The sequence below is a fragment of the Carcharhinus amblyrhynchos genome, unplaced genomic scaffold, assembly GCF_965287045.1.
Source record: "Carcharhinus amblyrhynchos unplaced genomic scaffold, sCarAmb.v2.hapA scaffold_40, whole genome shotgun sequence".
NCBI lineage: Eukaryota > Metazoa > Chordata > Chondrichthyes > Carcharhiniformes > Carcharhinidae > Carcharhinus > Carcharhinus amblyrhynchos.
This window is the reverse complement of record NW_027649781.1, coordinates 181,319-209,063: the sequence shown is the minus strand read 5'-3', so window position 1 is coordinate 209,063 and position 27,745 is coordinate 181,319. Positions and strand designations below refer to the sequence as shown.

The 27,745-nt window shown below is 50.4% G+C and overlaps 1 protein-coding gene across 1 annotated transcript; it reads right to left on the bottom strand.

Moving 5' to 3' along the window:
- LOC145335753 (zinc-binding protein A33-like) lies at nucleotides 1–27,745 on the bottom strand. The gene is made up of 6 exons (XM_080181476.1): nucleotides 27,108–27,745; nucleotides 24,570–24,656; nucleotides 21,573–21,797; nucleotides 7,472–7,494; nucleotides 2,531–2,643; nucleotides 1–1,376 (listed from the first exon to the last, which is right to left on the bottom strand). Exons 1-6 carry the CDS (start codon nucleotides 27,519–27,521, stop codon nucleotides 838–840), a joined length of 1,401 nt encoding a protein of 466 aa, XP_080037602.1. The 5' UTR covers nucleotides 27,522–27,745; the 3' UTR covers nucleotides 1–837.

The window sequence follows — 27,745 nt, the reverse complement described above, 5'->3', positions numbered from 1 at the left end:
GAGAGAAGGAGGAGGAGGAGGGAGGTGCGTGGAATGCAAAATGGCCAAAGGTTCCTGCTACAAGTCCCAGCCTCCATTCTTAAAGGCAATCCGGTTTTGTTGTATGTGTGTTTTTTTTATTCGTTCATGGGACATTGGTATCGTTAGTTGGGCCAGCATTTATTACCCATGCCTAGTTGCCCTTGGAGGGCGATTGAGAGTCAGCCACATTGCTGTGGCTCTGGAGACACATGTAGGCCAGACCAAGTAAGGATGGCAGATTTCCTTGTCCACAACAATTGAAGATAGTTTTAGGGTCAATATTATTTTCAATTTCAGACTTCCTAACCAACTCATTATACATTACAATAGACACCAGGGTGGGATATTAACATCTGTCCCCAGTGCATTAAACATCTGGATTACCCAACCAATGACATTCTCATTTTATGACCTCCTTCCCCTTATCGCAATTAGGGTCTTTTTTCATTCATTCGTAGAAGATGGACATCTCTGGCAGGGTCAGCATTTATTACCCATCCCCAGTCACCCTTGAACTGAGGGTCAACCACATTGCTGTGGCTCTGTAGTCATGTGTAGGCCAGACCAGGTCAGGACGGCAGATTTCCTTCCCTAAAGGGATGGGCTCTTCCGACAATCAACAATTCATGATCATCAGTAGATTCCAGAATATTTTTTATTATTGAATTCAAATTCCACCACCTGCCCTGGCCGGATTCGAACCCGGGTCCCCAGAACATTAGCCTGCGTTCCTGGATTAATAGTCCAGTGATAGTACCACTGGGCCATCGCCGAGAAGGGGGCCAGTGAAGAGTACACCACCTTTCCATCAATGTGCTACAGTTTCAGGTGAAAGAGCTTCAACACTCCCTTGGTCATTGCCTCTGGGAAAGGCAGGAAGAATGGATAGATCTTCTCCGTGAATCGGTCAGTCGAGGTATAGAGGTGGGTCATGTCATCGGCATTATAAAAGGACGCCTGCCCGCCCTCGTAGTCCACGTAGACTCCCACCTTCTGCGGGTTGATGTTTTGACAGCACTCCGATTCCGTCGCGTGGTGCGGCCCGTAGATGTTCCCGTTCCACTTTCTCAAGGTCCAAAGCCCGTTTGACGGCGTCAACGCAAAGGCGCTGTGCCGGTCAATGGATTCCTTGACCACACCGATAATCCACTCGTCAATGCCCTCCACGTTGACCTCCCAGTAGTGTTTGCCCGTCGTGAACCCTTCCCGCGCCAACACGCAGCCATAATTGCTGAAGCGCTTTGCGTGGTGAGAAAACTCCTTCAGCTTCGAGCGTCCCTTCACCATCGTCTGGTCCTTGGACAGGACGAGGTCCAGGCTCGCTGACTCCGAGTCCAGCGTCAAAGGGGCAGGGGCTGCGATTGAGTACGTAAGTGCTTTAGAAGGTGAGATCAAAGTCAACAAGAATCGCAAAGAGCAAGAATAAGGAGAAGTACAGCACAGGAACAGGGCTGAAGGGCCCTCCAAGCCTGCGCCAATGCCCAAACTAAACTAAAAAAAACCTTCTGCCCTTACCCAGTCTGTACCTCTTTATCCCCTCCCTATTCATGTGCCCAGCCTGATTCTTCTTAAATGTTGCTAATGTGCCAACTTCCACCACCTCCTCTGGCAGCGTGTTCCAGGCACCCACCACTCTCTGCGTGAAAATCTTCTCCCGCACTTCTCCCTGACACTTTCCCCCTCTCACATTGAACCTGTGCCCCTTGTAATTGACACTTCCACCTTGGGGAAATGCCTCTGACTATCCATCCTGTTAATGTCTCTTGTAGGCATCTACCAGATCTCCTCTCAGCCTTCGTCTTTTCAGGGAACACATTTTGCGATCTAACCTTCATGCTACTATTAGCACCTTTTCTAGTCCTTAACACTGCCATTAACACTTCCTTTGCCTTGTACCCTATGCATCTTTTCTTTCCCAATCCCTCCTCGCTCACATCTATCCCAGCCCTTCTACTCTGCTCCACCCACTTCCCTTACACAATATAAAACCCATCACATTTTTCCCTCTCTTTAGCTCTGAGGAAGAGTCATACAGACTCGAAACGTTCACTCTGCTCACCACCCATCCCTCACACACCCTCTCCACCCACACCCCCCACCCAACATATGCCCCCAGTGTTTCTAGCACTTCCTCTTTTTACATCACACCTCCTATTTTCAAATTATTTCTTAAATTTACCTTACGCAATGGAATATGTTTGGTTTCTCCATGAATTGTGGGGAGTGGGGAAGCTTGATCTTGGGATTGGACATAGCTCGGCACAACACTGGGGGCCGAAGGGTCTGTACTGTGCTGTAATTTTCCATGTCTCTATGAATTCTACTGACAAATACCCTTTCCTGCAATACCTACAATACCTCTTCCCGGCATAACATGCTGGGATATGGTTTGAGAGTGAGAAACGTGGGCCAGAAGCTGTTGTGCTACACTTACACTGCAAGCGAGTGAGAGGAGGATAAGGCGAGAGGAGAGGTGGAAAGGTGAGGAGGAGAGGGAAGTGGACATTACCTGGGCTGATTACATTCAGCATCTGTTTCCACACAGTGTACTGCAGAGGCCCATTGAACTCCCCTAGATGCAGTTCAGGTGTCTTTAGGACATGTTTAGTCTGCAAGTCACATCTATAAAGCAAACAGATAATAATATAAAAATGAATGCACACCGGAGAAAGCAGCCTAATTGTGATCGTACGGAACAAAGCAGCCAGTTTCAACCTCAGTGAGATTAATTTAGCTCATGAACCAGGTTAAAGTTTATTTATTTCTTAATGTCATGGGCAGGCTTACATTAACACTGCGATGAAGTGACTGTGAAAATCCCCGAGGCTCCACACTCCCATTCAGGTACACTGAGGGAGGAATTAGCAGGTCCGAACCAGCACATCTTTTGGAGGAAACCCACGCAGACATGGGGAAAATATGAAACCTCCCTCTCAACAGTCACCCAAGGCCAGAATCGAACCCGGGTCCTCGGTGCTGTGAGGCAGCAATGCTAACCACTGTGCCACCTAGTTGAAGGCGAGGGGATTGAATGTGGATTATCCATATTACACCTCACCAGGCTTACTTCATTTATGACCATCTCAGACATGTTTCAATGGTGATAACAGGCAGAAAGCTTTTACTTTGATATCAGGAAGGAAAAATGTTAGAATCTGTTATAAAGAATGTGATAACTGGACACTTGTGAACTAATGATATGATTGGGCAGAGTCAACGTGGATTTACAAAAGGGAAATCGTGTCTAATAAACCTGTTTGTTCTGAGGATGTTACTTATAAGCATTGATAAAGGGGAACCAGGGGACATGGCGTGTTTGTTTTTTTAGAAATCTTTTTGTAGTCGCTACCTTTGAGCGATATAAATTTTAATTACTTTGTCCTATTTATTTAACACCTTCTCTTAAGTTGCAAACACCCTCTTCCCTCAATTTGAAATTCGACAGCTAAAAATACAAATCCTCACTTATCCCCTAATGCAAATTTCTAGCAACATTGTGTTTACTTGCAGAATATCCAACTTGGTCCTACAGAAGGTCCTATGCAGGAGGTCAATAAAGACATTTGGGGCACAGGAGATTGGAAGGACAATGTACTCATATTGATTGATGACTGGGTTAACAGTCGGGCAACCGAGACTAGGTGTTACCGGGTCATTGTCAGGACGGCAGGCTGCGACTAGTGGGGTGACACAAGTGTCTGTGCTTGGGCCACGATGGCTCGCAACTTATATCGGTGAATGTGGGGACCCAAATGTAAAACTTCCCAACTTGCTGATAACACAAAACTGTCTGGAATGTGAGCTATGAGCAGGATACAAAAGAAGCTTCAAGGGGATTTGCACAGGGTAAATGAGGGGGTAGGAATATGGCAGATGGAATAAAATGGGAGGGATTTTCCTCCCCTTCCATGGTGTGTTTCACGGTTGCGGGAGGCAGCACGCGGCTCGCAGGCAGTGGGATGTAATGGTCCCGCCTTTCTCAATCAGGGTTCCCATTGAACACACCTCTCATTGTTGAGAATCATAGAATTCCTACAGTGCAGGCCCATTGAGTCTGCACCCACCACAATCCCAAAGAGGCCCAAGCCCCTATAACCCAACTTAATTACCCAACTAACCCCCTGACACACGGGGCAATTTAGCATGGCCAAACAGCTTGACCCACACACCGTTGGACTCTGAGAGGAAGCCAGAGCCCTCGGAGGAAACCCACGCAGACATGGGGAGAACGTGCAAATTCCACAGAGACAGTGACCCGGGGCTGGGAATCGAACCCAGGTCGCCGGCGCTGTGAGGCTGTAATGCTAACCGCTGTGCCGGTGTACCACGCTACAGGAGTCCGTGGTGAGGGTGTGCTGTCAGCGGGTCTGTAAGATCTTGTCAGCAAGACGACAATGAATGCAAATAAGGGTGAAGCTATTCCCTTCAGTGGAATAAAACAGAAAGGTGGAATATTTCTTCAGTGGAGAGAGGCTAGGCAGTGGAGATGTCCGAAGAGATCTGAGTGTCCTTGTACAAGAGTTACTAAAAGCTAGTATGCAGGCCCAGCAATGGAAGACAAATGGCATCTTGGTCTTGGTCTGAGGAGATTTGAGCACAAGGTTAAGATGACTTCCTGTAGAGCCTTGGTAAAACCTCACCTGGAGTACTGCATACAACTTTGGCCTCCTTATCCAAGGAGGATATCCTCCTTATCATGTTGCAACTTTATAGAATGGTAGCTAGGCCGCACTTGGAATATAGTGTTCAATTCTGGTCGCCACACTACCAGAAGGATGTGGAGGCTTTGGAGGGGGTACAGAAAAGATTTACCAGGATGTTGCCTGGTATGGAGGGCATTAGCTATGAGGAGAGGTTGGAGAAACTTGGTTTGCTCTCACTGGAGCGACGGAGGTTGAGGGGAGACCCTGATAGAAGTCTATAAGATTATGAGAGGCATGGACAAAGTGGATAGACAGAAGCTTTTTCCCAGGGTGGAAGAGTCAATTACTAGGGAGCATAGGTTTAAGGTGTGAGGGGCAAGGTTTAAAGGAGATGTACGAGGCAGGTTTTTTTACACAGGGGGTGGTGGGTGCCTGGAACTCATTGCCGGTGGAGGTAGTGGAAGTGGATACGATAGTGATTTTTAAGGGGATGTCTTGACAAATACATGAATAGAATGGGAATAGAGGAATATGGTTCCTGGAAGGGTAGGGGGTTTTAGTTCAGTCGGGCAGCATGGTCGGTGCAGGCTTGGAGGGCCGAAAGGCCTGTTCCTGTGCTGTCATTTTCTTTGTTATCTGCTCTTTGAAGAATATCCTTGTCATTGAGGCAGTGCAACAGAGGTTCAACAAATTAACCTAAGGGGTGGCAGGATTGTCTCATGAGAAGAGATTGAGGAAACCAGATCTGTTATCTCGAGGGTTTCAAAGAATTGCGAGTTTATCTCATTAGAAGTTACAAGATTCATAAAGGGCATGCACAGGTAGATGTGGCTAGGATGTTTCCCGTGGCTGTTTACAGACCACAAGCAGGGGATAGAGTCTCAATAATAAGGAGCAAGCCATTTCGGACTAAGATCAGGAGAAATTTATTCACTCACGAGGTGGAATTCTCCAACCCCAAAGCGCTGTGGAACATCAATCGTTCAGGATGTTGAGGAGAGAAACCGATCTATTCTACGGATTATTAACATCAAAGATATCACAGCAAGGTGAAAACTGGCGCAGGAGGTGGATGGACAGTCATGGTCTGTTTGAATGATGGAGCAATGGGCTGAATGGCCTAATGTTCCTAATTCTATCCATCGTTAAATCTGACAGATTAGAGGGAGCTATAGTATGTTTCTAACCTGCTTATATCAATATCTAAGGGGTATTTGATGGGGACAGTGTAAAGGGAGCTTTACTCTGTATCTAACCCCGTGCTGTACCTGTCCTGGGAGTGTTTGATGGGGACAGTGTAGAGGGAGCTTTACTCTGTATCTAACCTCGTGCTGTATCTGTCCTGGGAGTGTTTGATGGGGACAGTGTAGAGGGAGCTTTACTCTGTATCTAACCTCGTGCTGTATCTGTCCTGGGAGTGTTTGATGGGGACAGTGTAGAGGGAGCTTTACTCTGTATCTAACCTCGTGCTGTACCTGCCCTGGGAGTGTTTGATGGGGACAGTGTAGAGGGAACTTTACTCTGTATCTAACCCCGTGCTGTACCTGTCCTGGGAGTGTTTGATGGGGACAGTGTAGAGGGAGCTTTACTCTGTATCTAACCTCGTGCTGTACCTGTCCTGGGAGTGTTTGATGGGGACAGTGTAGAGGGAGCTTTACTCTGTATCTAACCTCGTGCTGTACCTGCCCTGGGAGTGTTTGATGGTAAGACGTCTCACAACACCAGGTTAAAGCCCAACCAATTTATTTGATAGTAAACTCACAAGCTTTCAGAGTTTGCCCCTTTGCCAGATTCACCTGATGAAGGGACAAACCACGAAAGCTTGTGAGTTTACTATCAAATAAATTGGTTGGACTTTAACCTGGTGTTGTGAAACTTCTTACTGTGTTTACCCCCGTCTAACCCTGGCATCTCCACACATGTTTGATGTGGACAGTGTAGAGGGAGCTTTACTCTGTATCTAACCCTGTGCTGTACCTGTCCTGGGGGTGTTTGATGGGACAGTGTAGAGAGACCTTTACTCTGTATCTAACCCCATGCTGTACCTGTCCTGGGAGTGTTTGATGGGGACAGTGTAGAGGGTGCTTTACTCTGTATCTAACCCCGTGCTGTACCTGTCCTGGGAGTGTTTGATGGGGACAGTGTAGAGGGAGATTTACTCTGTATCTAACCCCGTGCTGTACCTGTCCTGGGAGTGTTTGATGGGGACAGTGTAGAGGGTGCTTTACTCTGTATCTAACCCCGTGCTGTACCTGTCCTGGGAGTGTTTGATGGGGACAGTGTAGAGGGAGATTTACTCTGTATCTAACCCCGTGCTATACCTGTCCTGGGAATGTTTGATGGGACAGTGTAGAGGGAGCTTTACTCTGTATCTAACCCCATGCTGTACCTGTCCTGGGAGTGTTTGATGGGGTCAGTGTAGAGGGAGCTTTACTCTGTATCTAACCCCGTGCTGTATCTGTCCTGGGAGTGTTTGATGGGGACAGTGTAGAGAGAGCTTTACTCTGTATCTAACCCCGTGCTGTACCTGTCCTGGGAGTGTTTGATGGGGACAGTGTAGAGGGAGTTTTACTCTGTATCTAACCCCATGCAGTATCTGTCCTGGGAGTGTTTGATGGGACAGCGTAGATGTATCATTTCTCGAAATTGAGTTGTGTCATTTTGGTGAAACAATGGACCAGTGTACGGGAAGGGGAGGAGGAGGATGATCTGAGTGCCCTCTCAATGGGGTGGCTTGTGGGGTAGGATTGAGAAATTGCAAAGAGGAAGTAGAAACAAGGAAATGAATTGGTAAATAAGTTACACACCTCTGGAGAATGCCTTTAATCTCCTGAAAGACAAAATGAAAGAAAAATAGACTTTAACATTACACCACTTGCTTTGCTTTGTTAAAGTTTATTTATTAGTGCCACAAGTAGGCTTACATTAACACTGCAATGAAGTTACTGTGAAAATCTCCTCGTCACCACACTCCGATGCCTGTTCGGGTACACTGAGGGAGAATTTAGCACAGTCAACGCACCTAACCCCAGGACTTTCAGACTATGGGAGAAAACCCACACTGACATGGGGAGAATGTGCAGGCTCAGCCCAGACAGTGACCCGAGGCTGGAATTGAACCCAGGTCCCTGGCACTGTGAGGCAGCAGTGCTAACCACCGTGCCACCGTGTTCATGCATGTACAATGTCCTGTTGAGCCAGGGAGTGGGGAACTTTAACCTGAATTGGCACGCACCATCTCAGAGCACTCTGTTTGCAAAGTGAAGGCACATTCTGGTTCCCAGCAATGAACATCTTCCATTCAATGTACACAAACTTTCCACCATGGGAATCGTAGCGGGTAGGACAAGGATCATGCAAAGGCCCATTGATCCCGGGTGGGGTTTTCCAACCTTGAGGTGAGTCCAGATGGAAAATCCTGCTGGAAAACCTTTCACCTATAATTAATCCAGTCCCACCAACTCTGCTTCACTAAGTTAACAACACTCCACCTGTGATGAATCTGAGGCTCCTACCAAACAAAAGACCATTAGACATCAGAGCAGAATTAGGCCACTCACCCCATCAAGTCTGCTCCACCATCCAAACATGGCTGAGAAGTTTCTCACCCCCATTCTCCTGCCTTTTCCCCATAACCTTTAACCCCACTTACCAATCAAGAACCTATGTGTCTCTGTCTTAAAGACACTCAAGGATCTGGCCTCCACAGCCTTCTGTGGGAATAAGTTCGACTGATTCACCCTCCGGCTGAAGAAATTCTTCCTCATCTGTGTTGTAAAGGGTTGTCCCTTTACTCTGAGGCTGAGCCCTCGGAACCCAGTCTCTCCGACTAATGGAAACACCTTCCCCATGTCCACTCTACCCAGGCCTTTGATATTCTGTAAACAGTGCCATGTAACTCCCATTAAATCAGCCTAATAATTTAGTACACCTCAATTAAACCTCCTCTCAGCCCCTTCTACATGATGACGCAATCTTTCTTCAGCTGAAATTCCCCATTTCTGGAAAGTTCTTCACAAGTCTTCCTCTCTACCCTCTCTCGTGCAATAATATCCTTCTCTAGCACGGTACAGTTTGCACTCAGTCCTCCAGCTGCAGTTTACATGGGCCTTACACAATTCTAGTATATCTTACCTCACAAAATCCCCAGAGTGCAGGGGAAGGCCATTCTGCCCGTCACATCTGCACCAACAATCCCACCCAGGTCCTATCCTGTAACCCCACGCATTTACCCTGCTAATCCCCCTGTATTTAAATTTAACACAGTCATTCAACCCAACCCGCAAATGTTTGCATGGCCAATCCACCCAACCTGCACATCTGTGGGAGGAAACCAGAGCACCCAGAGGAAACCCACGCAGACACGGGGAGAACGTGCAACTTCCGCACAGGCAGTGACCCGAGGCTGGAATTGAACCCAGATTCCTGGCGCTGTGAGGCAGCAGTGCTAACCCGCTGTGCCACCATGCTTGGCGCTGTGAGGTAGTTGCACTAACTACCCCCTCTTATACTTGGTGGTTCGGTCAATAAAGGAAAGTTTTCTGTATGCCTTCTTTACCACCTCATATACCTGAACAAATACTTCCAGAGATCTGTGAACCTCTCCGTCTCTCCCTCCTATTCCCTCTCTCTTCCTCTTTCTTGCTCTCTCTCGTTCTCTTTCTCTCCACCCCTTCCCATCTTTCCCGCTTTCCCTCTTTCTCCCTCTTTCCCTCCACTCCCTCCCTCTCTCCCCTTCTCTCTCTCGCTCCCATCTCTCTTCTCCCTCTCCCCTCCCCTCTCTCCCCTCTCTCCCTCTCCCTCCCCTCTCTCCCTCTCCCTCTCTCTCGGCCCTATCTCTCTCTCCCTTCTCTCTCTCTCTCCTCCTCCCCCCCTTTCTTTCTCTCACCTTCTTCTCTCCTTCTCCCCTCCCTTCCCCTCTCTCTCCTCTCCCCTCTCTCCCTCTCCCCTCCCCTCTCTCCTTCTCCATCCCCTCTCTCCCTCTCCCTTACCCTCTCCTCTCTCTCTCTCCCTTCCCTTCTCTCCCTCTGCCCTCCCTTCCCCTCCCTCTCCTCTCCCCTCTCTCCCTCTCCCCTTCCCTCTCTCCTTCTCCATCCCCTCTCTCCCTCTCTCTTACCCTCTCCTCTCTCTCCTCTCCCCTCCCTTCTCTCCCTCTGCCCTCTCTCTGTCCTCCTTCCCCCTCCTCTCTTTCTTTCTTTCACCTTCTCTCCTTCTTCTCTCCCTCTCCCTCTCTCTCTCTCTCTTCCCCCTCCCTCTCCTCCTTCCCCCCATCTCTCTTTCTTTCTTTCACCCCCGTCTCTCCCTCTCACCATCTCTCTCTCTCGCTCCCTCCCTCTCTTTCTCTCTCTTGCCAGCCTGTTTCCCTCAATCATAGCTTTGTGCCCAGTGTCAAATTAAAAACAGGGGTTAAAAAAAAAACCAAGCACCGAATATTAACTCTGCGAGGCCTGAATCAAAGTGACCGTCTGTGTGGTAACTCTGGGTCCTGCTCCCACTCTGTTTGCTGTGAATCAATTGTTGTACTTCTTTCTACCTGCAGCAGGGGGTGCACTTGTGCTGCCTTTCCCACATTTCTAAACCACAATGGGCTCTCTCACCGAGACAGACAACTCACAGAGTGACTGGCACCCTTGTTTAAAAAGTCACAACCTCCCACCCGACTGAAATGGTGTTTGTCACCAATGGAATCAGTCGGGAAGAGGTGTAAGCTGACCATTCTGGTGGTATTTGATGTTTTGCAAGCGCCCCCCCCACCACCTCTCTGCCTGCATCATAAACTTGCCTGTCAATCCCACCGCCCCACCCCCATGCTGGCTGGCAGAGATCACCTCCCAGACCCACTGCACAGCTGCAGTTAAAATCCCCATCCTTATTTACAAAACCGGAGTGTCTCTCCAGTACAGAATGAGGCCACTCGGCCTGCGGAGTGGACACCCACAACAATCAAACACAGGCTCTATCCTCATAATTGCACATATCCGCCAAGCTAATCCCCCTGACACTGAGGGGAAATTTATCATGGCCAACCCACCTAACACACACATCCTTGGAGTGTGAGAGGGAACCAGAGCACCCGGAGGAAATCCATGCAAACACGGGGAGAATGTGCAAACTCTGCATAGATAATGACCCAAGGCCAGGAATCGAACCCAGGTCCCCGGGACTGTGAGGCAGCAATGCTAACCACTGTGCCACTGGCCTGTGCAAATCTCAACCCCCCCCTCCCCTGTCTCTTTCTCTCCACCCACCCCCCCTCCTCTCTCTCCCGCTCTCCCCATCATTCCCTCTCTCCCCCCTCCCCTTTCTCTCCTTTCCCCCCTCTCCCATCTCTCCCTCTCCCCTCCCCTCTCTCCCTCCCAACTCTCCCTCTCCCCTCCCCTCCCCTCTCTCTCTCTCTCGCTCTCCCCTCCTCTCTCCTCATAGCCCATGACCCGTCCCCTCCCTCTCTCTCTGTGACCTCCTCTGCAGCCCGTTAACCCTCTGACACCTCTGCACTCCGCCAATTCTGGCTTCTTGTTAATTTCCTGAGTTTGCTCAATGCCGCTTAAGTTCTGCGATTTCCTCCCTAAGCCTCTTTCCCTCCCCCCCGTGCCCCCCGCCGCCCAGCTCCACCCCCGCTCTTTCTGATAAGACATCGTTTCCTCTTTGAGCTCTCCCAAACTAACAACTCCTTTTGTGTCAAATTATAGAACCATAGAATCCCTACAGTGCGGAAGGAGGACATTCAGCCCATCGAATCTGCACCGACCACAGTCCCACCTAGGCCCTATCCCCTATAACCCCACACATTTACCCTGATGACCTCCCTGACACTTACAGGAATTTTTAGCACGGCCAGTCAACCTGACCCACATATCTTTGGACTGTGGGAGGAAACCGGAACACCCCAGAGGAAACCCAGGCATGGGGAGAACTTGCAAACTCCACAGTCACCTGAGACTGGAGTCGAACCTGCGTCCCTGGCGCTGTGAGGCAGCGGTGTTAACCACTGTGCCGCCCAGAGTCCAATATTTGCTTGACTTAAGCAGACAGATTATTATCTGAATGGCCATAATGTGGGAGAGGGGAGTGTGCAGTGGGACTTGTTTGCCCTTGTACACCAATGGCTGTGGGTAAGCATGCAGATACAGCATGTGGTGAAGAAGGCAAGTGATGTGTTAGCCTTCAGAGAGAGAAGATTTGAGTATGGGGCAGTTACATCTTGCTCAAATTATGTAGGGCGTTGGTGAGGCCATGCCTGGAATATTGTGAACAGTTTTGGTCTCCTTATCTGAGGAAGGATGTTCTCGCGATAGAGGGAGCGCGGAGGATGTTTACCAGACTGATCCTTTGGATGTAGGGACTGACGTAGGAGGCAAGATTGAATCGGTTAGGATTCTGTTCACTGGAGTTGAGAAGAGTGAGAGGGGATCTCACAGAAACTTACAAAACTCTAGCGAGGTTAGACAGGGTAGATTCAGAAAGAATGTTCCCGATGGTGGGGGAGTCCAGAACTAGGGGCGTAGTTTGTGGATAGAGGGTAGATGGCTTAAGACTGAGATGAGAACAAATTTCTTCACCCACTGAAATGGGTGGAATCCACGACCACAGAAAGTAGTCCAGGCCAAAACATTGCGTTATTTCAAGGAGAAATTAGCGCCGGATTTTTACCGTCCTGTCCACCAGGAGAATCGGAGTGGCTGAGGGGTGGACAACGGGAAGGTCTGTTCACCTGGGGTGGGAGTTTAAGGAATCGGGATGAGTGTGCCCAGAATATCCCGCCCTGGATACAGCTCTTGGGAATAATGGGATCAAGGGATATAGAGGGGGGGGGAGAAGGGGGGGATCAGGATATTGAACTGGATGATTAAAATGAATGGCAGAGTGGGCTCGAAGGGCCAAATGGCCTACTCCTGCTTCTAGTTTCTATGTTTCCATGTCCTCTGAGGTTTTGTTCCAATAAAGGTGTTAATGAAAGGAAATCACTGTTGCTAAAGAGTGACAAAATATATTGATATAGATGTATATATACACACAAATATGTAAACATTTAATCAGTTTCTTAACATTTTTATATATTAAAATGTAAAGAAACTGCATCTCCAGCCCACAAATTTCCAATTATTAAAGTCGGATAGAAAATTACGGGATGTTTGTGCCCAATTACCCAAATGTATACCACCTTGGAAACTTCCTCCCCCTCCTCCATTCCCTCCACCCCACCCCCTCCATTCCCAATTCTAAGCTCTGGCATAGTTTTTTCCCAAAAGGTGCTGGAAAATCTCAGCGGGTCTGACAGCATCTGTGGAGAGAGGATAGAGGCAATGTTTCAAGTCTGGATGACCCGCTGTCGGAACTGGTGGAGAGTCCGCAGCCAGACTGGAAACACTCTCTCTATTCCCTCCCCACAGATGCTGCCAGACCTGCTGAGATTTTCCAGCATTTTTCCATTTTTGTTTCAGATTCCAGCATCAGCAGGATTTTCCTGCGATGCGATAAAATGAATGAATGTGAGATCATGGATGTGATGTCTCCCCATCCCCCACCCTCTTCTACACTGTCTCATCAAACACTCCCAGGACAGGTACAGCACAGGGTTAGATACAGAGTAAAGCTCCCTCTACACTGTCCCCATCAAACACTCCTAGGACAGGTACAGCACGGGGTTAGATACAGAGTAAAGCTCCCTCTACACTGTCCCCATCAAACACTCCCAGGACAGGTACAGCATGGGGTTAGATACAGAGTAAAGCTCCCTCTACACTGTCCCATCAAACACTCCCAGGACAGGTACAGCACGGGGTTAGATACAGAGTAAAGCTCCCTCTACACTGTCCCCATCAAACACTCCCAGGACAGGTACAGCACGGGGTTAGATACAGAGTAAAGCTCCCTCTACACTGTCCCATCAAACACTCCCAGGACAGGTACAGCACGGGGTTAGATACAGAGTAAAGCTCCCTCTACATCCCCATCCTGCCCCACCCAGCTCAATGGACACCAAGGGCAATTGGAGCCTAACCCCGCTCTCTGGGAAGCTGAGACAATTGGATTGGATGGTGAACCAACAGTCTGCGCCTTTCTGCCTGTTAAAGTGAAACTATTACCCCTTCCCCCTTTGCAGCCCACCCCTGGGGGCCCACTAGTTGGTGCAGCTTATAAACCGTGCAACTCATCCTTTGGTGCAAGCCCCTCACTCCTGTTAAAGTTCTTCCCCGCTCTGTAAGCAGTGAAAAATTTTTCACCATCTCTGGGCTGTGTGTACAGCATTAGTGTTCAGCTATTGCCTACTTCATGCTGCTGCTTTAACCACATCGCTCTCCATGCGGATCCTCTTTGTGGCTTTCTGCTTCCGGTGGCTTGTGTCAGTTTTACTTTAAGATATTTTTTAAGACTCAAGTACATTAACACTGCAATGAAGTTACTGTGAAAATCCCCTTGTCATACACTCCAGCGCCAGTTCAGGTACACTGAGGGAGAATTTAGCACAGCCAATGCACCTTAACCAGCACGTCTTTTGGACTGTGGGAGGAAACTGGAGCACCCGGAGGAAACCCACGCAGACACGGGGAGAACATGTAGACTCCACACAGACAGTGACCCAAGCCGGGAATTGAACCCGGGTCCCTGGCACTGCGAGGCAGCAGTGCTAACCACTGCGCCACCATGCTGCCCATGGTCCCCAGCCTTCTCAGGGGCATCAGTAACATCACAACCGCGCAAAGACAGCTCCTCAACATTCCATTCCCCAGATCGATCATTCTCGCCAATGGGTGGCCACGCTCTTGAACCCATTAAAGGGTGTGGCAAGGAAAGCAGCGCCACCTGCTGTCTCATCCAGGTCAACTTCTACCCCATCAGGTCAGAAACCTTTCAACACTGTCCCCATCAAACACTCCCAGGACAGGTACAGCACAGGGTTAGATACAGAGTAAAGTTCCCTCTACACTGTCCCCATCAAACACTCCCAGGACAGGTACAGCACGGGGTTAGTTACAGAGTAAAGCTCCCTCTACACTGTCCCCATCAAATACTCCCAGGACAGGTACAGCATGGGGTTAGATACAGAGTAAAGCTCCCTCTACACTGTCCCCATCAAACACCCCCAGGACAGGTACAGCACGGGGTTAGATACAGAGTAAAGCTCCCTCTACACTGTCCCCATCAAACACTCCCAGGACAGGTACAGCACGGGGTTAGATACAGGGTAAAGCTCCCTATACACTGTCCCCATCAAACACCCCCAGGACAGGTACAGCACGGGGTTAGATACAGAGTAAAGCTCCCTCTGCACTATCCCCATCAAACACTCCCAGGAGAGATACAGCACCGGGTTAGATACAGAGTAAAGTTCCCTCTACACTGTCCCCATCAAAGACTCCCAGGACAGGTACAACACGGGGTTAGATACAGAGTAAAGCTCCTTCCACACTGTCCCCATCAAACACTCCCAGGACAGGTACAGCACAGGGTTAGATACAGAGTAAAGCTCCCTCTACGCTGTCCCCATCAAACACTCCCAGGACAGGTACAGCACAGGGTTAGTTACAGAGTAAAGCTCCCTCTACACTGTCCCCATCAAACACTCCCAGGACACGTACAGTGCAGAGTTAGATACAGAGTAAAGTTCCCTCTACACTGTTCCCATCAAACACTCCCAGGACAGGTACGGCACGGAGTTAGATACAGAGTAAAGCTCCCTTGACATTGTCCCATCAAACACTCCCAGGACGGGTACAGCACGGGGTTAGATACAGAGTAAAACTCCCTCCACACTGTCCCCATCAAACACACCCAGGGCAGTACAGCATGGGGTTAGATACAGAGTAAAGTTCCCTCTACACTGTCCCCATCAAAGACTCCCAGGACAGGTACAACACGGGGTTAGATACAGAGTAAAGCTCCTTCCACACTGTCCCCATCAAACACTCCCAGGACAGGTACAGCACAGGGTTAGATACAGAGTAAAGCTCCCTCTACGCTGTCCCCATCAAACACTCCCAGGACAGGTACAGCACAGGGTTAGTTACAGAGTAAAGCTCCCTCTACACTGTCCCCATCAAACACTCCCAGGACACGTACAGTGCAGAGTTAGATACAGAGTAAAGTTCCCTCTACACTGTTCCCATCAAACACTCCCAGGACAGGTACGGCACGGAGTTAGATACAGAGTAAAGCTCCCTTGACATTGTCCCATCAAACACTCCCAGGACGGGTACAGCACGGGGTTAGATACAGAGTAAAACTCCCTCCACACTGTCCCCATCAAACACACCCAGGGCAGTACAGCATGGGGTTAGATACAGAGTAAAGTTCCCTCTACACTGTCCCCATCAAAGACTCCCAGGACAGGTACAACACGGGGTTAGATACAGAGTAAAGCTCCTTCCACACTGTCCCCATCAAACACTCCCAGGACAGGTACAGCACAGGGTTAGATACAGAGTAAAGCTCCCTCTACACTGTCCCCATCAAACACTCCCAGGACAGGTACAGCACAGGGTTAGATACAGAGTAAAGCTCCCTCTACACTGTCCCCATCAAACACTCCCAGGACACGTACAGTGCAGAGTTAGATACAGAGTAAAGTTCCCTCTACACTGTTCCCATCAAACACTCCCAGGACAGGTACGGCACGGAGTTAGATACAGAGTAAAGCTCCCTTGACATTGTCCCATCAAACACTCCCAGGACGGGTACAGCACGGGGTTAGATACAGAGTAAAACTCCCTCCACACTGTCCCCATCAAACACACTCAGGGCAGTACAGCATGGGGTTAGATACAGAGTAAAGCTGCCTCTACACTACTCCCATTAAATATTGATGTGGAAGTTGGACTGGGGTAAATACACTAAGAAGTCTCACAACACCAACAACTCCAATGAGTTTATTTGATAGCACCTGCCACAAGCTTTCGGGGCACTGCCCCTTCATTAGCTGAGTGGGAGTTCTGTTCACAAACAGGGCAAATATAGACACAAACTCAATTTACAAGATAATGGTTGGAGTGTGAGTTTTTACAGGTAATCATGTCTTGAAGGTACAGACAATGTGAGTGAGAGAGGGCCCAGCACAAGTTAAGGAAATGTGTATTGTCTCCAGTTAGTGAGATTTTGCAAGCCCAGGCAAGTCGTGGGAGTTACAGATAGTGTGACATGAATTCTAAATCCTTGTTGAGACCGTCCCCATGTGTGCGGAACTTGGCTATCAGTCTCTGCTCAGAGACTCTGCGCTGTCGTGTGTGTGAAGGCCGCCTTGGGGAACTTTTACATGAAGATCAGAGGCTGAATGCCCATGACTGCTGAAGTGTTCCCCAACAGGAAGGGAACTGTCTTGCCTGGTGATTGTCAAGCGGTGTTCATTCATCCGTTGTCGTAGTACCTGCATGGTCTCCCCAATGTACCATGCCTCAGGACATGCTTTCCTGCAGCGTACCAGGTAGACAACGTTGGCCGAGTTGCGAGTGGATGTACCGGGTACCTGGTGGATGGTGTTCTCACATGAGATGATGGCATCTATGTCGATGATCCGGCATGTCTTGCAGAGGTTGCCGTGAGAGATTGCCACTCATATTGTCTGTACCTTTAAGACTTAATTACCTGTAAAACTCGCATTCCAACCATTATTTTGTAAATTGAGCCTGTGTCTGAATTTGCCCTGTTTGTGAACAGAACTCCCACTCACCTGATGAAGGAGCAGCATTCCGAAAGCTTGTGGTTTGTGCTACCAAATAAGCCTCTTGGACTTTAACCTGGTATTGTGAGACTTCTTACCATCAAACACTCCCAGGACAGGTACAGCACGGGGTTAGATACAGAGTAAAGCTCCCTCTACACTGTCCCCATCAAACACTCCCAGGACAGGTACAGCACGGGGTTAGATACAGAGTAAAGCTCCATCTACACTGTCCCCATCAAACATTCCCAGGACAGGTACAGCACAGGGTTAGATACAGAGTAAAGCTCCCTCTACACTGTCCCCATCAAACACCCCCAGGACAGGTACAGCACGGGGTTAGATACAGAGTAAAGCTCCATCTACACTGTCCCATCAAACACCCCCAGGACAGGTACAGCACGGGGTTAGATACAGAGTAAAGCTCCATCTACACTGTCCCCATCAAACACTCCCAGGACAGGTACAGCACAGGGTTAGATACAGAGTAAAGCTCCCTCTACACTGTCCCCATCAAACACTCCCAGGGCAGGTACAGCATGGGGTTAGATACAGAGTAAAGCTCCCTCTACACTGTCCCCATCAAACACTCCCAGGACAGGTACAGCACGGGGTTAGATACAGAGTAAAGCTCCCTCTACACTGTCCCTATCAAACACTCCCAGGACAGGTACAGCACAGGGTTAGATACAGAGTAAAGCTCCCTCTACACTGTCCCCATCAAACACTCCCAGGACAGGTACAGCACAGGGTTAGATACAGAGTAAAGCTCCCTCTACACTGTCCCCATCAAACACTCCCAGGACAGGTACAGCACGGGGTTAGATACAGAGTAAAGCTCCCTCTACACTGTCCCTATCAAACACTCCCAGGACAGGTACAGCACAGGGTTAGATACAGAGTAAAGCTCCCTATACACTGTCCCCATCAAACACTCCCAGGACAGGTACAGCACAGGGTTAGATACAGAGTAAAGCTCCCTCTACATTATCCTATGAATCACTCCCAGGACAGGAACAGCACGGGGTTAGAGACAGAGTAACAGTCACTTTCACATCTCGAGCTGCTTGTGGTGGTGTAATCAGTCAATAACAGTGTTTAAATATCTTACAGGATTCTTGGCTTTGTGCAGCAAGGTACAAAGTACAAGAGCAAGGACACTATTCTGTAGCTGTGTAAAACAATAATCAGGTCTCTGCAGGAACACTCTGCCCCTAGTCTGTGGAGAGCGCCTTTGGAAGGGTATCAAATATTCAGAGCGGAGATTCACTGGAATCACACAGGTATTGAATTCAGTGAGAAGAGTCAGGGAAAGTGGCATGGTGCCCTCGAGGGCAGAGAAGGGAAGTTTTAAGAGTGGTGTTGTGAATTACGAAGTGCGCTGACAGAGTGGATAAAGAGAAGACGTTTCCGCTGGACTGACAAACCGGAGAGGCGGACAGAAGGAGATCGTCCAGCGGAATGAGAGGGAGAAAGGAGACACTTTTTTCAGATGCAACAGTTTGTTGCTCTGCATAGTCTGAACCAGATGCTGGGACGAGATTCTAGTGACATCTTTCAAAAGGGAATTGGATTCATACTGAACAGGGGAGGGATGAATACTGGGGGGGCTCATGTGGAATAGCGGGCAGAGGCAGGAACCTTTTGTTATCCATGGGTTCTGGGCGTCATTGGCAAGGCCAGAATTAATTGTCTGTCCCCACACAACAATATGGTCACTTCAGAAATTCTCAGAAGGGGATTAGAGTCAACCAGTTTGCTTCACTTTTCATAGAACCCCTACAGTGCAGAAGCAGGCCACTCAGCCCATTGAATCCACACTATCTCTCCAACGCAGCATCCCGCCCAGACGCTATCCACATAACCCCCAAGTATTTACCCCACTAATCCCACTAACTGGCACACCTTGAGGGGCAATTTAGCATGGCCAATCCACCTAACCCGCACATCTTTGCACTGCCACTTGTCACTTGGTCATTCCAAAGAGGACACCAGTGTGTCACCCTGCTCACAGCCCCCAGTTGCAATATTCGGGATTCTTCAAGAAAATTGTTCAAAATACTTTACATGTTAAAAGTCGAATCCCCCCTTATTTTGAAATTTGTACCTCCTGGTTCTGGGCTCTTTATCCAAGGGAAACAATTTATCTGCATCTCCCCTGTCGTTTCTTTCATGTACTGTGTAGGTTTCAATCACATCACCTCTCATTCTTCGAATACAGGCCCACTTTGCCCAATTTCCCCTCATAAGACATTCCCACTCTCCCTGTAAAAATCCTGATGATCCTTCATGTTTCTCCTTCTGTGACAATGTCATATCCTTCCTGAGGTAACGGTGCGCCCAATATTCTGGGCACATCTAACCAAGCAAGACCTCAATACTCCTGTAATAAAAGCCAAATATTACAGGTGCTGGAATCTGAAACCAGAGCAGAAAATGCTGGAAAATCTCAGCAGGGCTGACAGCATCTGTGCAGAGAGAATAGAGCCAATGTTTTGAGTCTGGAAGACCCCTCATCAGAGTAGCTCACTACGCCTGTACTCAAATCCTCTGTGATAACGGCTAACATTCCATTAGACTTACATAGAACCATACATAGTAAATAGAAGCAGGACGAGGCCATTCTGCCCTTTGAGTCTGCTCTGTCTTTCATTATGATCATGGCTGATCATCAAATTCAATATCCTGACTCCCGCCTTCCCCCCATATCCCTTGATCCCTTTAGCCCCAGGGGCAATATCTAATTTCTTCTTGAAATCACACAACGTTTTGGTCACAACTACTTTCTGTGGTGGTGAATTCCACACATTCACCATCCTCTGGATGAAGAAACTTCTCCTCACCTCAATCCTAAAAAATTTACCCCTTATCCTCAAACCATGAGCCCCTAGTTCTCGACTCCCCCCACCATCGGGGACATCTTTTCTGAATCTGTCCTGTCTCACCCTGTTAGAGTTTTATAAGTTTCTACGAAATTCCCTCTCACTCTTCTCAACTCCAATGAATATAATCAAAGTGACTTAGTCTCTCCTTATATGACAGATCTGCCATCCCAGGGGTCAACCTGGTAAACCTTCGCTGTACTTCCTCTATTGCAAGGACATCCGTCCGCAGATAAGGACACCAAAACTGCACACAATATTCCAGGTATCGCCTCACCAATATCCTATGCAATTGCAGGAACACATCCTTATTCCTATACTCAAATCTTCTGGCTATGAAAGCCAACATAGACCACGAGAGACAGGAGCAGGATTAGGCCATTCAGTCCATCGAGTCTGCTCCGCTATTCAATAGCTTCTAAACAGCCTCCCTTCCCCCCCTATCTCCCCCCCTCCCTGCCCTGCCCCCTGGCATATTTTCCAGTGGCAGTGGTGGCTGGGAAGGATATATTGGCACTGGAGGGGGTTCAGAGGAGATTCACTAGGTTGATTCCAGAGTTGAGGGGGTCGGCTTATCAGGAGAGACCGAGTGGACTGGGGCTTTACTCATTGGAATTCAGAAGAATGAGGATAATATATAAAGTTATGAAGGGAATAGATAAGGTAGAAGCAGGGAGGTTGTTTCCATTGGTTAGTGAAACAAGAACTAAGGAGCATAGCCTCAAAATAAGGGGAGGCAGATTTCGGACTGAGTTGAGGATGAACTTCTTCACACAAATGTTTGTGAATCTGTGGAACTCCCTACGCAGTTGAGGCTACCTCATTGAATGTTTTTAAGGCAAAGATAGATAAATTTTTGAACAGTAAAGGAATTAAGGGTTACGGTGAGCGGGCAGGTAAGTGGAGCTGAGTCCATGAGAAGATCAGCCATGATCTTACTGAATGGCGGAGCAGGCTCGAGGGGTCAGATGGCCTACTCCTGCTCCTGGTTCTTGTATTCTCATGTTGTCACCATTGGCGATCGGTGGGACCGTGCAGACCTGCTGATGTCTACGGCAATTCCGGCACAGCCATTGTACAAAAAAAAGTGTGTGAAGATTGGCTCCATATCTACGCTTCACCATTCTGGTTTTCTGGGAAGGAACAGGTTCTTAAGTTCATTGAGTTTGCAGCTCTTAGACCTTTGGCGGGTCTGGAAGATTCCACTGACGGGAAGTGCCGAAAGATGGTGACCCCTGAACTTTATGCCTCGGGGAGGCAGGGAACGTGGGTGATTCGACCCATTATTTTTATAAGGCGTTCCCCCAAATCGCCTCCTCGTACCCCTCCCCCCCCCCCCAACCACTCCATGCCACCCTGACCAGGTCTTACCCTCAGGAACTGCGTCTGCTCCTGCGTCGACTGGATCTCTTCGAGGGCCTGCTCGATGAAGGTGCATCGCTCGGAGATCAGCGCCATGTTCTCCACCAGCTGGTTGACGGCAGACTCAGCCACGGCCCTCAGCCTCTGGACCAGGGCCCGCTCCTGCTGCTGGAGGAAGTGCTGCAGCTCCGCAAACTCGGCCGCCATCTGATCCTGCAGACGGTTGGTGTGCTCCTGGCAAGGATCGTTGGGAAATGAAGATCGACCGTTAGCCTGCCCGAGGCCGTTGACTGCCAATCGAAACAAGCCCCCAATCCCGCACCCACCTCCCTTCCCACCACCACAGACCCAGCTGCCACCCAGAGGGCATCTTGGTTAAAATCCCACACTGCTCTTTGTGGGATCTTTCTGTGTTCACATTTCCTGTCACGATTTCTGTATCTCAGCATTGGCTACAGGTCAAAAGTACCTCACTGGTTGTAAAATTCCTCGTCTTGCGTTGAGGACCAAGGTGATGTAGAATCCCTACAGCTCAGAAGCAGGGCATTGTCCCAGAGCCTCAGAGGGCCCAGTCTCCTTCTACTGCCCCATTGCTATAACCCCAGACATTTCCCATCACCACTCCCCCTAATCTACACATTTTTGGACACTAAGGGGGCCAATATCCTTCTAACTTACACACCTTAGGGCACTAAGGGGTAATTTATGGTGGCCAATCCACCTAAGCTGCACATCTTTGGACATTAAGGGGTAATTTAGCATGGCCAATCCACCTAAACTGCTCACCTTTGGACTGTGGGAAGAAACCAGAGCACATGGAGGAAACCCACGCAGGCATGGGGAAAATGTGCAAACTCCACATCAACAGTGACCCAGGGCCAGAATTGAGACCTGGCACTGTGAGGCAGCAGTGCTAACCACTGTGCCACCATGCTGCCCATATATGCATTATATACATATACAAATATATGACATATATATACACATATATATAATGTATCACAGGAAATACGGCAGCTAAAATATCCCATCGTCATGATGACCAGATAACCTTTTTTCTCCAAACAAGGTGTTTTGCTGGATTAATATTGGCCAGAACACGGGGGAAAATTACACCTCTTTGTAAAGGGGCCATGAGATCTTTAACATCCACATGGGAGGGCAGATTGTGTCCCATTGTAATACCATATCCCAAAGACAGTGCCTGTGGAATTACAGCACTCCCTCTGTACTGCAACCTTCGTTAGGCCACATTGGAATACAGTGTTCAATTCTGGTCGCCACACTACCAGAAGGATGTGGAGACTTTGGAGAGGGTACAGTAACGGCTTACCAGGATGTCGCCTGGTACGGAGGGCATTAGCTATGAGGAGAGGTTGGAGAAACTTGGTTTGTTCTCACTAGAATGATGGAGGTTGAGGGGCAGCCTAACAGAAGTCTACAAGGTTATAAGGGGCATAGACAGAGTTGATAGAAGCTGTTTCCCAGGGTGGAAGAGTCAATTACTTGGGGGTGCAGGTTTAAGGTGCGAGGGGCAAGATTTAAAGGAGATGGTCGAGGCAGATTTTTTTACACAGAGAGTAGTGGGTGCCTGGAACTCGTTGCTGGGGAAGTAGTGGAAGCAGATATGATCGTGACTTTTAAGGGGAATCTTGACAAATACATGAATAGGATGGGAATAGAGGGATATGGTCCCGGGAAGGGTAGGAGTGTTTAGTTCAGTAGCATGGCCAGTGCAGGCTTAGAGGGCCAATGGGCCTGTTCCTGTGCTGTAATTTTCTTTGTTCTTTGTTTGTACTCAAATGGTAACAGGGACAAGATGCTCAAGTCCCAGCCTGGGATTTGAGCCCAAACCATCAAGGCCAGAAGAACAAGTCTTAATCACTGAGCCACACAGGTTAAAAGACAGCAATGACATGACCCTGTAGAACGCAAAAAGCCTTTGCAGTATAATCTTGCTGTAAACTGTGGGGGAGGCAGTGGTGCAGTGGTATTGTCACTGGACTCATAATCTAGGGGACAGTGCCCTGGGGACCCAGGTTCAAATCCCACCATAGCAGATGGTGAAATTTGAATTCAGCATCAAATGTCCTGGAATTAAAAATGTAATGGGTGACCATGAAGCCATTGCCAATTGTTGTAAAAACTAATGTCGTAGGGGAGAGTTTTTCCACCCTGCCCTGGGAATTATGGCAGGTGGGAGGCAGACCATCCAGAGGTATGATGACTTTCTGGACGAGTGCAGCTAGAAAATCCTGCTCATAGAATCACAGAATCCCGACAGTGCAGAAGGTGGATATTTGAGAAAGAATATTATTAAACTAAGAAGAGTGCAGAAAAGATTTACTAGGATGCTACTTGATGGATTGAGTTATAAGGCGAGGCTGGATAGACTGGGACGTTTTTCTCTTGAGCGTAGGAGGCTTAGGGGTGATCTTATAGAGGTCTATAAAATAATGAGGGGCACAGATCAGTGAGATAGTCAATATCTTTTCCCAAAGGTAGGGGAGTCTCAAACTAGAGGGAATAAGTTTAAGGTGAGAGGGGAGAGTTACAAAAGGGTCCAGAGGAGCAATTTTTTCACACAGAGGGTGGTGAGTGTCTGGAACGAGCTGCCAGAGGCAGTAATAGAGGCGGGTACATATTTGTCTTTTAAAAAGCATTTAGACATTTACATGGGTAAGATGGGATACGGGCCAAACGTGGACTAGTTTAAATTATTTTATCCCAAAATAAAGGATGGCAAAGACAAGTTGGGCCAAAGGGCCTGTTTATATGCTGTAAACCTCTATAACCATGGCCCATCATGTCTGCATTGACAACCATCCTGCCCAGGCCCCAACCCCACGTATTTACGATGGATGTCCTTTTGGGGCAGTCAGGGATGGGTAATAAATGGCGGCCTCGCCAGGGATGCCCAGGTCCCACAAAAGAATAAAGGAAAATGGCCCCTTTAGGCATGGATTTCAACGTGCCGTGACTGATTTCCCAATTGGAAAATCTCACCAGGGTTTCGGAGATCTTCAGTCCTGTTGCAGCGTGTGTGTCGCGATATTCATTCAGTTTCTTCTGGAGAAGTTGAATTGAGTTGGCCTTGAAGGAGATAAAATATCGGTCAACTTGTTAACTCTCACCCTGCAGGCTCCTTAGTTAACACGGAGCTCCGTAAAGAACAGTCCCCATCTCATTCCTTATTGTCAAGAACCATAGAATCTCAGCAGTGCAGAAGGAGGTCATTCAGCCCATCAAGTCTGCATCAACTCTTACCCAGGCTTTAATCCATTTCCCCAGGTAATTTATCCTGTTAATCCCACTAAACTATACATCTCAGGACAGGAGCTACGGTGGTGAGCACTGCTGCCTCGCAGCTCCGGGGATCCTGGGTTCAATTCCCGGCTCGGGTCCACTGTCTGTGCGGAGACTGCACGTTCTCCTCGTGTCTGCATAGGTTTCCTCCGGGTGCTCCGGTTTCCTCCCACAGTCCAAAGGTGTGCGGGTTAGGTGGATTGGCCGTGCTAAATTGCCCCATAGTGTCAGTGGATTAGCAGGGTGGGGTTACGGGGATAGGGCCTGGGTGGGATTATTGCCAAAGCAGACTCAATGGGCCGAATGGCCTCCTTCTGCGCTGCAGTGATTCTCTGATTCTAGCCCAGCGACGCCCAAATCCAAGGCATGTCGCTGTTGCCCCGTGGAGCTGGAGCTGGTACATGTTCAGGACATGCCAATCGATTCTGGACCCCCCTCCCCCCACCCACCCCAACCCTTACCCTGGGGAACTTTCACTCCAAAAAGCCTAACTGTGATCGAGTCACCCTCCCCACCTCCCGCCAACAACACCTATTGCCCATGGTGGGGGGACGGTGAGGGTGGCAATGAGGGGTGATCACTTGGTGCAAGGGGGACCCCAGTAGGGCATCATGGCCTAGTGTGGGGCTGCAGACTGGGCAAGGGGGAGCGGGCATTGAGGGGTGGACAGGTGGAGAAAGGGGACATTAAAGGAACTGGGGGGATTGGCAGTCTGGGGAAGGGGGCATTAAGAATGTTGGCAGGTGGTGGGTGAGGGGGTATTGGGGGAGGGGGAGGTTTGGTAGCTGCGGTGAGGGGGTGCTGAGGGGCACTGGGTGAGCGCTGAGGGGTGGACAGTTGGTAGGTGGGGTAAGGGGCTTGGCAGAGGGACGGAGCAGTGGGGGTGGGAGTGACGGGGAAGGGGACAGCGAGTGATATTGGGGGTGGGCGGGGGTGGTGAGGGTTGGCCAGGGGAGGGGTTGGGTGATTGGCAGGGGGAGGGGACAACCTGGGGCAGAGGTGGCAGAGGGAGGGTGTGCCCCGGGGCAGGGGTGGTAGGGGGAGGGGGTACTGGGGAGGGGTGTCAGGGGGAGGGGGCATTGGCACAGGGGTGGCAGGGGGAGGGGGTAGCGGGGGAGGGGGTGGTCTGGGAGAGGGGTGGCAGGGGAGGGGGCACTGGGGCAGGGATGGCAGAGGGAGGGGGCACTGGGAGAGGGGTGGCGGGGAGGGTGCGCTCTGGGAGAAGGGTAGCAGGAGAAGGGGGCACTGGGGCAGGGATGGCAGGGGGGTCACTGGGAGAGGGGTGGCGGGGGAGTGGGCACTCTGGGAGAGGGGTGGTGGGGGGAGTGGGTGCTCTGGGAGAGGGGTGGTGGGGGGAGTGGGTGCTCTGGGAGAGGGGTGGTGGGGGGAGTGGGCGCTCTGGGAGAGGGGTGGCAGGGGGAGTGGGCGCTCTGGGAGAGGGGTGACAGGGGGAGTGGGCGCTCTGGGAGAGGGGTGGTGGGGGGTGTGGGTGCTCTGGGAGAGGGGTGACAGGGGGAGTGGGCGCTCTGGGAGAGGGGTGACAGGGGGAGTGGGCGCTCTGGGAGAGGGGTGGTGGGGGGAGTGGGTGCTCTGGGAGAGGGGTGGTGGGGGGAGTGGGCGCTCTGGGAGAGGGGTGGTGGGGGGAGTGGGCGCTCTGGGAGAGGGGTGGTGGGGGGTGTGGGCGCTCTGGGAGAGGGGTGGCAGGGGGAGTGGGCGCTCTGGGAGAGGGGTGACAGGGGGAGTGGGCGCTCTGGGAGAGGGGTGGTGGGGGGTGTGGGCGCTCTGGGAGAGGGGTGGTGGGGGGAGTGGGTGCTCTGGGAGAGGGGTGGTGGGGGGAGTGGGCGCTCTGGGAGAGGGGTGGTGGGGGGAGTGGGCGCTCTGGGAGAGGGGTGGTGGGGGGTGTGGGCGCTCTGGGAGAGGGGTGGCAGGGGGAGTGGGCGCTCTGGGAGAGGGGTGACAGGGGGAGTGGGCGCTCTGGGAGAGGGGTGGTGGGGGGTGTGGGCGCTCTGGGAGAGGGGTGGTGGGGGGTGTGGGCGCTCTGGGAGAGGGGTGGCAGGGGGAGTGGGCGCTCTGGGAGAGGGGTGGCAGGGGGAGTGGGCGCTCTGGGAGAGGGGTGACAGGGGGAGTGGGCGCTCTGGGAGAGGGGTGGTGGGGGGAGTGGGCGCTCTGGGAGAGGGGTGTCAGTACACTCTAACACACACACCCCGCGCCCCCCCCCCCCTCCCCCCGGATGCCCACCTTACAGGCTTTGTAGGCACTCTTGATGGCGGTACAGCTGTGCTGACTGTGTGCGTCGGAGCTCCAGCAGAGGCGACAGATCAGCTGCAGGTCGTCTGAGCAGAAGAGGCGTAGCTCCTGCTGGTGGAGCTGGCACTTGGCTGGCGATGTGCCGCTGCCGGCAGGCTGAGGCTGCCAGAGCCTCTGGAAACCCTCCACAATGTTGGCCAGCAGACGGTTGCTCCTGATGGCCAGGCGGGCAGTGTTCTGGCGGCACTGCGGGCAGGCGATGCTACCCGAGGGCTCCCCCTGAGCCCGGCTGGCATTCAGGATACAGTCTCGGCAAAAGCTGTGACCGCACTCCAGGCTGACCGGCTCCGTAAAGTAATCAATACAGATCGGGCAGCTCAGGTCAGCATTCAGATTGTCAGCCATGCTGTCTCCCCGTCTGACTGACTGTCTCTGTCTGACTGTCTGACTGTCTCTGTCTGTCCCTGCGAGCCCACTCCCTGTCTGACTGACTGCCTCTGTCTGACTGTCTCTGTCTGTCCCTGCCAGCCCTCTCCCTGTCTAACTGACTGCCTCTGTCTGACTGTCTCTGTCTGACTGTCTCTGTCTGATTGTCTAACTGTCTCTGACTGTCACTGTCTGACTGTCAC